General features: G+C 35.9%; 1 protein-coding gene across 1 annotated transcript; it reads right to left on the bottom strand.

The window, feature by feature from the left end:
- Positions 1 to 4,396: 4,396 nt before the first annotated feature.
- LOC143468354 (lipoyl synthase, mitochondrial-like) lies at positions 4,397 to 13,626 on the bottom strand. The gene is made up of 7 exons (XM_076965514.1): positions 13,249 to 13,626; positions 8,020 to 8,194; positions 7,723 to 7,879; positions 6,449 to 6,635; positions 5,937 to 6,082; positions 5,461 to 5,531; positions 4,397 to 5,322 (listed from the first exon to the last, which is right to left on the bottom strand). The coding sequence occupies exons 1-7, from the start codon at positions 13,485 to 13,487 to the stop codon at positions 5,146 to 5,148; spliced, it is 1,152 nt and encodes a 383-aa protein (XP_076821629.1). The 5' UTR covers positions 13,488 to 13,626; the 3' UTR covers positions 4,397 to 5,145.
- Positions 13,627 to 15,283: the final 1,657 nt, after the last annotated feature.

Here is a 15,283-nt window from a genome sequence, read left to right on the forward strand (position 1 = left end):
GCGAAACCGAGAAAATCGTCTTTTAGGAGTCGACTACTCGCAAACTGTCAATCGCTTCACTTTGCTCGATGCTTACACGCTTCGAGGACATTGTCAACAAGGTTGGAAAGGACAAATACTATAGCTCACTCCATCTACGGTCGGCCTACCACCAGGTACCGATTCGAGCGGAGGAACGCCCATTCACTACGTTTGAAGCTTTGGGCCGCCTGTATCAATACAAAAGATTTCTTTTTGGTGTTACAAACGGTGTGGCCGCTTTTCAAAGAATGATTAATGATTTTATTCCACGCCATAAGCTAAAAAAGGCGTTTGCATATTTTGACGACGTAACAGTTACTAACGCGACGATTGAAGAACACGACCAAAATTTAGAGCTTTACTAAATGCCGAGAAGCTTACAGGATTAACTTTCAACAAAGATAAGTCGAAACTGCGTCAGCAAACCATAAACCTGCTTCGGTAACAGATATCCCACAATCAAGTGAGGCCGGACCCCGAAAGACTCCGCCCGCTACTTGACATGCCTCCACCGAAATCTCCTCGAGAACTTAAAAGAATGTGTGGCATGTTTGCAGACTACTCCAAATGGATCGAGAATTTTTCCGCAAAAGCTGGCCCCCTTTTTAAAGCTACCGATTTCCCTTTAAACGCTAAGGCGTCAATTGCTTTTGCAGAGTTAAAACAAGAAATTGTTAAAGCTATATTCCCAGTAGTATCTTCAAAGATCTGCCGTTCGAGGTTGAGTGCGATGCATCCGACTATGCTGTTGCAGCCACTTTGTCACGAGGAGGGCGCCCCCGAAAGAGCCAATCAAACAATTTTGAGAACCATAAAACTGCTTTTATCCTCCTACAAAATCTCAGAAAAACATTGGGAACGTGTTCTTCCTCAAGCCCTACACGGAATTAGGTCGTTGTTGTGTACGGCCACTAACGAAACTCCACATGAAAGAATGTTTTCTTTTCCAAGACCGACAACTCTTGGATGCTAAATGCATACGTGGTTACTAAATCAAGGAACCGTACTGCTACGTCGATTTGTGCGAAACGAAGACGATCCAGTCTGCGATCCGGTTGAATTAATGATGGTGAACCCCACTTTCACTCGAGTTAAATATCCAAATGGAAAGGAAAGTACGATATCAATTATCAACTTCCGACCTTGCACCTTACCCACAAGTAAACCCAGCTAACGATAAAATTGAGCAAGCCGCAACGTCGGACGTCACATCCATTTCATCACCATTATGTCAACCAAGAATACGTTTGTCTATACTCTACATAGGCACTAGTGACAATGCGGCAAAGAGAGACCGATATTCAAAACGGTGGACACCAGCAAACGTCTTCCGTAGAGGCTGATTCACAAACCCTGAACATCAGGCGCTCCACGAGAGAGGGAGAAGACCTTCACAAAGATATGGCGACGGGACTTTGTAGTTATCGACATTGAAATTACTTTTTATTATTATTACTCAATATTTATTTAACCGGGGGAGAATATGGTGACATTCCTTTTCTGCTTTGCACATATTCATGCCGCCTTAATTGGTTCGTATGTTGGTTTCATCTGAAGGACGTCATTCAGTTATAAGCATAGTGTGGGCGGGTCGGTAGCTCAATACTAAGAATCTACCTATTTAAGAGTTATATAGTTTACAGTCACGTACGTAGGCCTAACTTATTATATTTTATTTTACGACTTGCAATTCTCTTTTTAATAAAGCCTTAGTTACTTTGATTTCACATTCGAGTTTCGAGGTCTCGACAACTACACATCTGATATCTAACTTTCCCAGAGTTTAGGGGGATAGTTTAGGCAATACGTCGCTCCAATCGCTCCACCCCCAGATTCTAGATTCACCGCTGATATAATAGTATGTGAGCTATGTTAGTTTTTCAACTGTGTGAAACCAAACGCTTACGACTTGCATTTAATACAATTTATTAATTCACTACGTAACAAAATTTTAAAAAAAGTTTGTTTGGCTACATTTTTAAGTGTGTCTGTATGATTTTTAAGCGCTGATTCCAAAAATGCTATCAGTTTTTTTTTCTATCATCGATCGTTATCAAGATACAATGAATTTCGTTTTTTTGTTAACTGTAGGTTTTTTATGCGGTTAAGATTGCTATGATCTGTGTCTATCAGCATTATCATGTTGTAAATAAGCATCCTATTTACTTGAGGAAGTGAATGGGCATGTGGGAGTGATGACTTTAAGAGTACTGCCAACAGAAATAGGCACTTGGAGTTTTCTGCCTACTTTGATGTTATTGAAGACCTTTGCTATTGCAAAGGTGTGGAAGGACTGTTTAGTGTTGTTGGAATAGATCATGATCCTACTCAGTGGCGGCTTTTCAATGACAGTTCTATCACAAGTCTTAAAGCAATGTTACTTCATAATGGCTACATATATCCATCAATTCCATTTGCTTATTCATTACAGATGAAAGAAGAGTACAAAACGTCAAGCAACTGTTCATTAAAATCAGTTAGCTCAGTTTAAATGGTATGTTGGTGGTGACTTCAAAAAATTAAAAATGTTGGAATTTTTGCTTGGTCTGCAGAGTGGTTACACAAAATACTCTTGCTTTTTGTGCTTGTGGAATACTAAAGCTGACTGTGAGCACAATGAGAAAATTCATTGGCCGACAGGGGAAAAACTAACCCCAGGAATGTACAACGTTATTAGGGAGCCTTTTGTAAGCTGGAAAAAAGTTTTACTACCACCACTTCATATCGAATTAGGTCTGGTAAATCAGTTTGTCAAAGCTTTGGATTTTCAGGGACAATTTTTCAAGAAATCCGTTCAATGTTTCCCAGACTATCAGTTACCAAAATAAAAGGAGGAGTATTTGTTGATCCCCAGATAAACACAATGTTAGAGTGTAAAAGCTTGGAAGAAAAAATGAATAAAACAGGAAAAGAAGCGTGGCAAGCATTTCGAGGAGTGGTTGATGGATGTTTGGGAAATAAAAGGGAGCGAAATTACAAAGAGTTTGTGGAAAAACTTATGAAAAGTTACCAGAACATGGGTTGTGACATGTCTGTCAAACTTCATTTTTTATGTTTCCATCTGGATTTTTTTCAAGAAAATCTTGGTGACTTCAGTGAGGAGCATGGTGAGAGACTGTAGAGCCTACCAGGTATTGAGCCAATGGAAAAACTATATAAAGATTGCTGGGACAGTGCATTGATGGGAGACTATATTTGGTCTTTGGTTAGGCAAGACAGGAGTGGTCATAAAAGAAAGGCTCACTCAAAAGTACATTTTTGAATGACTCTTACTGTTTGAAAAAACAATGTTACATTTATCTTCAAGCCTTCCTTAGTAAGAATTTTAAACTGGCTTTTTCGTTTAATAAACCGAACAAAACTTTGATGTGGAGTTAAAGTCTATTGCAAGAGTAGAACACAATTTGCTACATCAGCTGAAACAAAAAGTTTGAATATCTCAAAAAGTAACGATGGTACGAAAAAACTAACTGGATTTTTGAACTCGGCACCCAAAAAAACAAAAAGGGGCATTAAAAAAAGTAGCAAAACAAAAATTGTGTTACATAGTGTAATATTAACTAGAAGGGTGTTATTGTGCAAAAAAAAGTTAGTTAGAGCCTCAGGCTACTAACTGAATAAACTGGTGAAAAAGATTTTTAACAATTTTCACCAGTAAGGTAAATATCATCTAACGAGGGCAATCAGGAGTGTAGGCTACATAAATGTATATTTCACCAGCTAATATAAGTCACGCAATATCTTTTAACAGTAGGCTATACCTAATAAATCGTCACCACTGCTTAAATCTACAGATAACTTATCATGTGGCTCAAAATTTTCGTCAGTTCCATAAAAGAATTTTCTTGTCACACACCGTGATTTCGCTCTTCCACGTCACAAGTCACAATGACCATGAAGTTTGCGAGTTTATTCTGGCGATAATAATCTAACCAGTGAAAAGTTTCCTAAAAGTTTTCTCTCAGTGTTTTCAGTTTGCTGTTTGATATGAGCAAAGAAAGATTTGTTTACACACTAAACCTTCCACCTCCTTTGCTACAAAAATTAACAAAGCACCTTTTCCAAGATAAAAGAGTATAAACATGTAAAATATGGCATTCTATTCAAGTTGTCCACCAACGGAGCAATGTATGGTAGCAACAACAAGCTAAGTTTTACAGAAAACTTTAACTACTTCTGTTTAAATAAGAAGCAATTGTAATTGTATCGTGGTTCCCTTTTCTCATTCCTTTAAGTTGTGGATAATTTTATTTATTCATCATTTCACAGCTAACAAGTAACAAAGTTACATATTCCAGAGGTTTATCTCATCATAACCTTTTTAAAATCTACCCTGAATGGTAAGTCCCGAGTCAAACAGTTGTGAATGTGGAGCTTACAAAATTGACAATTTTTACATTTCTTGAAAATTTGCACCATCCAAAATCGTATAAAGATACACAGGTCAGTTTATGCATTGTTATAACATATTAGCAAAGTTTGAAAAACATTTAATATTTTTGTATGTGATGTATTAGAGCAATTTGGATGATTATCTCTAAATGTGAAGTTCCATGTATTTTTTTCTGTATATTTCGCATTTAAATTTCCCCATTTAAAATGATAGCGTCCAAAGTCAATTAATCTAAAGTATTTTAAATGCTGTACAATTAATGGAAAAAATATTAATGGCATAACCAATTTGGAGCACACAAAAAGTGCGATAGAGCAATGTGATTAACAACACAAAGAACACAAGAATAAATAAAGATATCAAAACAACAAATAAGGTAACATTTCTGTATCTATAAAGATAAACTGGTAAAGCGAGTTAGTTTCTCAAAAACAAAAAAAAACATCAAAATTTCATATCCTCCGACCAAGATAAAGTCTTGGCTATCTTGAAGCTATCTTTAATAAATTGGTATCACGCAAAACATTCTAAAATCATTCAAAGCTATGTCAGGATATTTTATTTCAAGCATATTGTTTTCTTTCCGTTCCATGGGTAAACCAACACAACATTAAACCAAGCAAGGTAAGTGGAGGTGCAGAGTCCAAGTTAATCTAAATAAAATGCCATATCATACCAAGCTTGTCGGCAGCACATAGCATATGAGAAATATGGAAGCAGAGTCAGACAAATCAAGGTTTAGGCAATATGCTTTTGGAGCGCCGTTCTTCTAACGTATTCTTTATAAAATACTCTCCAGCCTTATAAGAAGATCGAACTAAAGGTCCGCTGGCAGTGTACATGAAGCCAAGCTCTTTGCCCACATCTTCCCAGTGCTTGAATTTGGATGGAGTGACATATTCCGCGACCTAAATCGCAAAATATTTCATTCATGTTTCATGTTTGCTCACATGCAATGTTTCATTTCAAACATTTCATCAGTTCATTTCGCATGTAGTATAAGTTGATAGTGAGCATCACCATTACCAAGATGAGAATACTTCTACCTTAATATGTCGCTTTGTAGGCTGCATGTATTGGCCAAGTGTCACACAATCCACCTCTGCTTTCCTTAAGTCTGTTACATTTATAACGATTAGTAACAGATTCATAATAATTTTTTAAAAGATAGTATCACTTAAATATCTAAAAAATCGGAACATAAAAAATTTACTTTTCTGGACATACAAGTCTAAACAATCGACCATGTTTATTCTGACATTAACACCCAACAGGTGTGATTTTTTCCAACCACTCAGCTCGCTGATTACAAACAGTACATTTATATGCCAGGAAAGTTCATTGTGGCCGAGTTTTCAGTATGACACACTTCTTTTATGAAAGTCTATGTCAGGTGTAAGAAGATCATACCATCTCCATATGGACTATTTTTAAAGTGATGCATGACATAAATCACACATATATGTGAAGCAATCCGCAATACCAACACTACAGCATAACAACACTCAAAAAATCATTAAACCTTTTAGTGTGTTCATAACTTCATCATCAGTTTCCCCAAATCCCAACATAATTGATGACTTGGTTATTATGTTGGGGTTTACAAACTTGGCATGCCGCAATACTTCAAGTGATTGGTCATAAGTTGCACGTGGGTCACGAACTAACCTAAAAATGTTTATAGGTAATGAGATTGAGAATAACACTCAATTAATATCAGACAATAAGGCATGTACCAAAAATACATAAGATGATGTTATATATCAAAAAAATCTACTCCAAAACGATAATGAAGAATTACATGGCAGACTTTGCACCGTATTCATTCAAAAGCTTAGATAGTGCTTTAGGTTGGAGGAAAGCTATTAATTACGGCAGTAAAGCTTTTTTGTCCTATTGCAGTAATGATAAAACAAATGTGTTATACAACAGTAGTAAAGAAGTCAGTTAATCAAATTACAAAGCTTCATATACATTGGTAGAGACTAACTATATAACTGCAGTTGCTTTACAATACTTGTGCAGTAAACTTACCAAGTGTAATCTCTCACACACTCAATATTATGTGCATATACGTCCAACCCACAATTGGCCAATAACTCCACTGCAGAAAGGTCACCTCTAAAATCAGGAGTCAAACATTCAACCAAGACCTCAGGCGCATCCCGTTTTAGGTGTTTTACTGTCTCTGAGAAATGTGCTGCACCACCATCTGGAAGATCTTTTGGAGAATATGAAAAGCAGACATTATCGTATACATGCAATTTAATTTATACCATTGCTATAAAAGTGGCGTTCCTAAACTAGGCAAGTAGTAAAAATAAGCCAGTTAGTATGATCTAACAAATATACCAGCTCAGTGGCGTTCACCAGATAGTATGCATTAATTTTATGGCATGTGGCAAAAAAGTTGTTATTTCTATATATTTTAATCGGTTATGACAACAGAAGAAACTAAATACTGAACACAATGTTTTTCAATCACACTGAAATGTATTTTGTATGCTGTGATGATCTCTTGCTGCTGGCTCTCTTGACAACTGAAAATATATCACAAGGAAATGTTGTTGATGAAGTCAAATTGTGTGATGTCAATTCAACACAATAGTGATGAGAGGAGTGCTATAAATTTGTCGCACTATGAAGTAATAATTCTGGTGAAGTTCAAATTTGTTTTGGTCTTTAAATTTAACGCATTTCGCATTCAGTGGTGCTGGCGTGTAACGCTGACCACAACCAGACATGGTGATCGACTGTTCGTTGTGTAGATTATCAATCAATCAGTTTCGTGAATTTATTCAACCAATAAACTACCGGTCCGAAAAACAATATTTTGATTTTTACTGGCTGGCAAGCATAAAACAGTTGAGAACTACTGGGTTTGGTGACATTGCAAAAAAAACACAAAATTTTAAATATGGAAATGTGAAGATTTTATAATGAACGAAACCCTATTCACGTTGATGGTTTTTGTTTCCTTGATTATTCAAGATACAGAAATGGACTCCATGCATCAAAGATTAGAACAATAGTCCGCTCTAAAATTTCTAGGTGAAACAAGCAAATTGTATGATTCATTGGCAAAATAACTTTGCTCAATGATTTTTCTTAATGACACATTTCGAGGTAGACCATTGTTCCAATATCTTCTGCATAAAATCTACTTGTATTGTTTATCCTAAAAATCGAGCAAAAATGAGAATTATGAGCTATAACTAAAAATTTTTCGGTACAGTAGTATTTTATTGTGGGGAGGGTCATCATGTAATAGTAGCATAATACTAATAGTAAATGTTTGATTAACTCACCATCCCTATCGACAGATGTAAGTACAACATAATCTAATCCCCAAGCTGCAATTGCTTTGGCAGTATTAACAGGTTCCTTTGGATCGGGTGGAGGAGGTACACGTGCTGTTTTGACCGAACAGAAACGACACCCTCTTGTACATGTGTCTCCCAACAACTGTATAAAATAAGTTAACAACTGCAACAACTTGTTACAAGTTTTTTAAGCATAGAACGCTTTTCATAGCGTAAACATGCATAAATTCCGCTAAGAAGAATATTGATCGTCAAAATATATATTGATAGACATAAACACACCATAATTGTGGCAGTTGCAGTTTGGTGTTCACCACCTCCCCAGCATTCTCCAATATTTGGACAACGTGCTTCTTCACACACAGTATTCAAATTTAACTTACGAAGATTTGATTTTATTCTACTATAATTTTCGCCTGTCGGAAAGCTGGTTTTCAGCCAAGGAGGTAGTCGCAATCTGAAACGAGACATTATATATTAAATATTTACATAGTCTTTAATCTAATCTTGAAAGAGATTAACACGAAAAATAACAAAATAAAATATTATAATTTGTGTATAATATTGCATTTCGTGGGTAATTTCCTCAATTTTTCATCGTATTTTATGTTCCTAATTGTTACCTTTCATTTCATTTTCAAGTTAAAGTGTCTTAAGGTTCTCTACTTTGACCCACACTTTAAATTTGGGTTAATTCCATGATAATGTAGCAAAGTAGCAAAAATTGAATCAACAAAATATACAAATAAATTTATGTTTATGTTAGAGTATACGCCTATGCCTTTCTGAAAAAGACACTCTGAATTATTATACTTTTTGTATTTTATATATAAAAGCATTTGTGTATCTGGTATGAAGTCTTCATATAAAAATGTAAATTTCACCTCTTCTTATAACATAATTTGTTTTCTAGTGCTTAGTACATAGGACAATTATTACTCTTTTTGCACATATTATGAAAGTAAGTGTTTGCAAAAAAAAATCCGCCAAGTTCTACTCACCTTTCCCTGCATACAAATTTAAGGTTAAAAAAAGACAAAAGCATTTGTCCCGTCAGTCACAAAAATAGCACATATAGTTTGATAAAAAATGCATTACTGATATTATTGTTTTTCTTTCCACATAGCTATCTTCTACATTAAGCAGGACATTCTCACAACTAAAAGCTTTTGGCATATATATCTTAACTTTAAATTTGTAGGTAAATTAAAACTGTCCCGTCAGTCACGTGATCGACGGGACAATTTTTGGTCTGAACAAACATGATTAAATTTACCAAATTTACTTTTCTGTGTTTGGACAAAACCATTTGTTAATTTGCACCAAATCCCAAAACTGAACAAAATGTGGCACCCAAATGATATTGAAATTGAAAGAATCCCCAATACCAGGGATGCACACTTTTTTGAATCAATTAAGCCATACGAAATTAGGTATGCTGTGCATTCGCTTGTGAATAATGAACAAATGGACTGTTTTTCATTTATTGGGTCAAATGAAGTGTTAGTTCAGCCAAAAGGAGGAAATGATAAAGATTTTGCTATTGGATCTTGGGTTAAAGTAAAATACTTACCAGAAGACTTTTATGGGCTTGTAATAAATAAAATAGCTGGTGAATATAAAATACAATGCCTAAAAAAATCAGATAGTTCATCTTTTAGTTATAAACTAGAACCGGATCATGACACTGTTTGGTACACCAAAGATAACATTCTTAGTCAGATGAAAGATGTAACAATTCTTATAAATAGCCGAGGAATGCATAAAATAGTTTAGAACATATAAAAATCAGGTGCTAAAATATATTGTTATTTTAGTTTTAAAGTTTTCTAGCTTTGAGTTGTTTACGGTTGTTGTTTGGGTTTTATTTATGTTTACTAGTTCAGATGCATTTCTTCAAAAGTTGCAGGGCATATATAATTTATTTGTAAGTTAATTTGCAAGTTAAAATGATTTTATGGACGACAATGTTATTTTTATACAGTGCTATAGAAGTTTATTGTCATGTTTTTACAGCTTGCTATTTTGTTAGTTGTTTGAATTGTCAATTAGTATTTTCAATATTTTACTGCATGTCATGCAAAAAATTTGTTATTCAGATTAAAAAACTAATTAAATTTTATTTAGTTTCAGTTGTTAAATTGAATAGATGATTTTATTTAATACTTGATCCAAAAACTGTGAGTGTCCTTTTATTACTTCAGATGTTGTCCCGTCGGTCACATACAAAATGTCCCGTCTGTCACGTACACAATACACTATAATCTTGTACTTAGTAATTGCAGCCAAAGTTCGAAATTAGTTTAAAGCACAGTTCGGGTCAACAATGAAATCTACAAGGAAACACCTTGATTTATCAAATAATGAGATAGAAATTTGTCATCAGTTACACTGTCCCAAAAACGCATGTTAATTTCTGTCCCGTCAGTCACGCTAACAAAATGTGGTTTTCAAAACTTTCACTATATTATTTTACAAAAATTTATGATGCCATTTCATAACATGCAACTACCATTAACTGAAAACACATTTCCTTTTTTCCAACCTTATATAAAACTAATAATAATGCATTTATAATTTTAAAAATTCTATCTTTTGTCCCGTCAGTCACGCTGGAATTGACCTTTGATGAAATATCTTTATTAAAATTAAAGGTTTCTATATAGAAATAAACATTAAATAATAAGAAATCACTGACACATGGCATTAAAACATATTAAAACTATCTTTTATACAAAAACAAAATGAAGAAGTGGAACAGAATTATTTGTGTACACACGATGATATTGAGAAACACACATATTCCAAAATTCAACTACAATTTATTCAACTGCGAACTATCAAGTTAGTTTCTTTTGCATCCTTAAATTAAAATTCTGTCTTAAATTACGGTTCATTTGCGTTTCAACGCTTTTTATGGTATGCCATCTCAAGCTTACTTGATGTACATAAAAGTCAGAGACAAAGATAAGTCAAAAGAAAAAAATCTTTTGAAAAGCCATGAACTTTTAATAGTTTGGTGTCTATGTGCATACAAGCTATTCATGGAAAAAGGTATGTACACTTCATGAAATAAAGTATAGAAATATAATATATATAAACATAATAATTAAAAGGTATATATATATATATATACATATATGTAAGTTTATAGTTCACTTGAAATAGTAACGTAACAAGATATTAGTCCTCAAACTTGGAAAAGTTTTTGCACATTTTGATATATTTCACAGGTCAAGACTTAGATTAATTGATATAACTTGTCTGTGTTCGTTTTTATATTGTATCATTTATTTATCTCCATTAACTGTGCAAAGTGAAAATTACAATGACAACGACTATAATTATATATAATTAATTTTCGCTTTGCACAGTTAATGGAAATTAATAAATGAAAACAAACATAGACAATTTCAGCCTATAGTAACACTAAGAAAATGCTGAAGATCAATAATTAACGGAAAAACTGACAAAGCCTTAAGGGTTTGAAACATGCAATGTGGCAAATAATACCATTGTGTTATAAGATGGTACTGGTAGGTTAGCAAAGCCACCAAACCCATGATATTCTCCATGATCACAAAGTCAGTGTAATGTGGTGGAGTATGAAAACTTAAAAAATCAGGTGGTTTAAGCGTTTTTAGATACCCAACGCCGAAATTATTTTCTTTGGACTTAACACTAGAAGGACGGGGCGCGTCAATTGACGCATTTTCAACCTAAGTGCATCTATAACTTTTAAGTGGTGCATCGCAAAACCGTGATATTTCCTGACTTTTCCTACATTAGTGTTAGGTAACTAACCCATGAATATGAAGTTTTTATTTTACCGGTAGAGATAATTAACGTGGTCACTACCTAGAAGGACAGGGTGCGTCAATTGACGCATTGTTACTTCACAGTACAAAAACCAGTTCTCGCGATAGAGAGCATTGTTTTCCGTCTGCTGATAATTACAGGTTTATCGAATTAGGTCACAGCTGCCAACACAGAGGTGTGACAAACGTGTCGACAAACTATGCAAGTCGACTTTTCCGCAAAACAGAGTAGTTTCGTCACAAGCGCAGCCTAATTTCGGAATTTTTGAAGTTTATCGAAGCGTAAGTGTAGTAAGAGTTTCTTAGTTAGATAAATTAGATGAATTAGATAAATTCGTCGGCTTGGTGGTTGCTCGTGGCGTGATAGGAGGGCGCAACTTCCCTGTGAAGAGTTTGTGGGGGAGGTCGTGGGGATATCCGATGTTTTCCCAAACCATGGCAAGAGACAGGTTTCTGGAGCTCCTACGATTCCTTCGCTTCGATCTGAAGACGGAAAGGCGTAGGAATCTATTGCATGATAAATTTGCACTCGCTTCACAACTTTGGAACAGTTTTATATCAAACTGCCAAAAAGCATTCATTCCACAGTAGAAGATAACTGTGGATGAGCAACTATTGCCGTGTAAGGCACGCTGCAAGTTCATCCAATATATGGCCAATAAACCAGACAAGTTTGGTCTAAAGTTCTGGCTGGCAGTTGACGTTGAAAACAAATATTTATTCAACGGTTTTCCTTACGTTGGAAAAGATGACGCAAGGAGCCCCCACGTGAGTGTGCCCACCGACGTTGTACTGAAACTCATGGCTCCGCTTTTTCAAGGAGGTTACAACGTCACTTGCGATAATTTTTTCACCTCACTTGACCTGGCGTTGCGACTTGCGGAAAAGAAGTGCAGCCTCGTAGGGACAATGCGCCAGAACAGGAGAGAAGTCCCGGAAGAGTGCAAGAAGAAAAAGGAGTTGCGTGAAACAGAAGTGTTTAGGCACGAGTGCTTGTATTTTCAATGCGATTGCTTTTGTTAATTAAAATGCACAAAGCGGACATGCGATAGAAGTAGTTTTTTCGGAGCAACAGCACAGTTTTCTCAACAAAAAACGTTAACGTTTGCGCCGTTTTGACCTTTTGCGTCAATTGACGCACTCCGTCCTTCTAGGTATACGAAAATTGCCGTCCTTCTAGTGTTAAGCAATAAACTTTTTAAAAGTTGTTTTTTCCTGTTGTTTGAACCTTTACAAGGATGTAGTCTGAAAAAAAGTTTAATCTGCGGACAGAGTTTATCAGAAAATGAAGCACATTTTTAGCCATATTTTCTTTTTCCAATTATTTAGTCATAAATGCCAGTGTCACTTCCTGTAAAGATATTGGTCAATAATACACATTGGTCATGGTACACCTTCATGGTGTGCACATGGCATGGTCCAGAACAGTTGAAACTTTAAATAATAGCTTTATTGAAGCTATGACATGTCCGGTGCACAACATAGCTATCTGCGTGCACGAAATAGGTCAAAAAAGCTACTTTGTAGGCTAATTAATTCCAAAACAGGGACATACGAAGCATACTTTTTGTTGCCTACTAGGCCTAGTGCCCACCAGTCTTTGAAAATTACGCTGCCCGGTGTAAAAAAAACTTACATTCCATACAAGCTTATCATATCCGCATGTAGCGGCACGTTGATTAAGTTACCGTACCTTTTTACACCTTTTTGTCTTACGAGATCACCAGAATAGTTAGACCAGCTGTCATCTTTGTGTACTTGGCCGTTTATAAAATCTTCCAGATCTGGTCCTTTTGACAAAACAGCTTTTGCCTGGTCAGTCTTTGATTGTTTTCTTGGTGAAGAATTAGAATTAAGCCTCAAACATGCAACCGTTTGAAGCGCATTTGCTGCAGTGCATGTGAACTTATGGCTTGTTGCAATCATGTGCATAATATTCAAATATTGCAGTTCACACTTAATTTTCCAACAATGCAGAAATGCAATCCTTTTACTAAGAAAAATACGATAGTTTTCAAAACCGACACGGGTCTCTAGCTAACAATCGGCCTAGTTTCTCCTAAATCTAGTCCTTCCTAGCAGACCAGGGTTATAGCCAGGATTGCTATTGGTCTGGAAACAAAAATAAGAACGACTAGGAAACGAAAGAATACTACCTTAAACAGTGCACAATAGAAAAGGCAATCATATGCCTCTAAAAAAACGAAACACTATTTGCATGTTCTTACTGTTGGTATCTCTTTGGTACAAAACAGTATGTTAAAGGTGTTGAAATGACCAAAATAGAAACCTCTGTCCTAAAAATAGACAAAAATAAGGACGCAAGTGAAAATAAGGACGTTGTTAAAAAAAGACTAAAATATATTGTAAGACACAAACCTTCAAAATAAGGACATATTTCAGAAATAAGGTCGGTATGGGAACACTGGTTATAGCGCACAAAATAAATGTGACCAATTTTGGAGGCTGGGGGCCATCACACAGCCGATTATTGGCCTTCGACCATATACGTGGATATCGTGGTGTACATAGGATACCTATTGGTTAGATGTGCCCTTAAAAAACCTGGCGTCATCAATAGAATGTATCTAGCGGTATGGGTAGCATAGGCGTAGCCAGGGGAGGGGGCGAAAAGGGCTATACGCCCCAAATGTTTGTGTCTATAGGCTTCTACATCAGGTGGCGGTGTCTTAAAACAAACACTTTGTAGTTCCCTTGAAATCATGAAATATTTAGCCCCCCAATGTTTTTCTGGCTACGCCACTATTGGGTAGCATGCGCCGATAAACTCCTAGCGTGACCGATGGCATGTACCAAGTACCTATCGGTGATACGTGGAATTCTGTGTATATTTACTTGGTTTCGTTTAATTCTAATATAAACGGTCAACGCATTCTGGGTTTGGCGGCCGTGCTTACCTTTCATTGTTGTAGCACCACTGTAATTCACACATTGCACGTTTTAAGTTTTTGGGGTTTCGCCGCTTTTTCCCGTTCGTTGAACATCTGTGAGCATTCTTCTTGTTTTACCATTCTACAACAATGTTAGCACAATACTTTTCGTTAACCGCAGTCAATGGCAAAAAATAAACAATGCAAAAATCAATTGTGGACCGGACTCGCTTTCTGCTGTAATGTTTATAGCTTATGATACGGTAGTAGCATAGTATACTACGACAAATGTTTTAATATACTATGTCGGTAGTTTACCATGGTGCATTCCACGTTACCGAAGATGTATGAAGTGACCAATGGTCAACTCGGTTTGACCTTGGTGTCGCAAGGAGCAATTACACTCTTGTTGCAATGATTGCGGCAACCATGGAATTGGTTGAATTGATGAATTGGCGAGAACCGAGATGGACGGTAAAAGATTAGGCATGTTTCTGTGAACTTGTGCCTGATATTTGCAGGTGAAGGTGGTAATAGCCAATTGGCCCGTAGTAGAAACTTTGTCAATCTGTGCACACGAGATTCATCAACGCGCAAACCAAACATTTTTATTTTCAAGCCAGTTTATAATACCATAAGAAATAAACAAAGAAAAGCCCGTTGTATTAACACCAATTTATAACAAAGAATCAATGTTTCAGTGCACGCCCCCTCGACAAAAATTTCATCTTTGCACGCACAATGTCAAGTCGAAATGTTCAATGAACATTATCACACCTCCTAACCCAAATTACCCCCAAACTTTTCTGGCTATAGCTCAAGTAAGCCTGAGTTCTG

Source organism: Clavelina lepadiformis, chromosome 8, assembly GCF_947623445.1.
Source record: "Clavelina lepadiformis chromosome 8, kaClaLepa1.1, whole genome shotgun sequence".
Classification (NCBI taxonomy): Eukaryota; Metazoa; Chordata; class Ascidiacea; order Aplousobranchia; family Clavelinidae; genus Clavelina; species Clavelina lepadiformis.

Coding starts and splice junctions, on each gene's coding strand:
- LOC143468354 (XM_076965514.1), bottom strand. CDS start 13,487: ATGCACATGATTGCAACAAGCCATAAGTTCACATGCACTGCAGCAAAT. Junction 6,636..7,722: donor TACATCTGTCGATAGGGATG/GTGAGTTAATCA, acceptor ATTCTCCAAAAG/ATCTTCCAGATGGTGGTGCA. Junction 5,323..5,460: donor CTACAAAGCGACATATTAAG/GTAGAAGTATTC, acceptor TTTGCGATTTAG/GTCGCGGAATATGTCACTCC.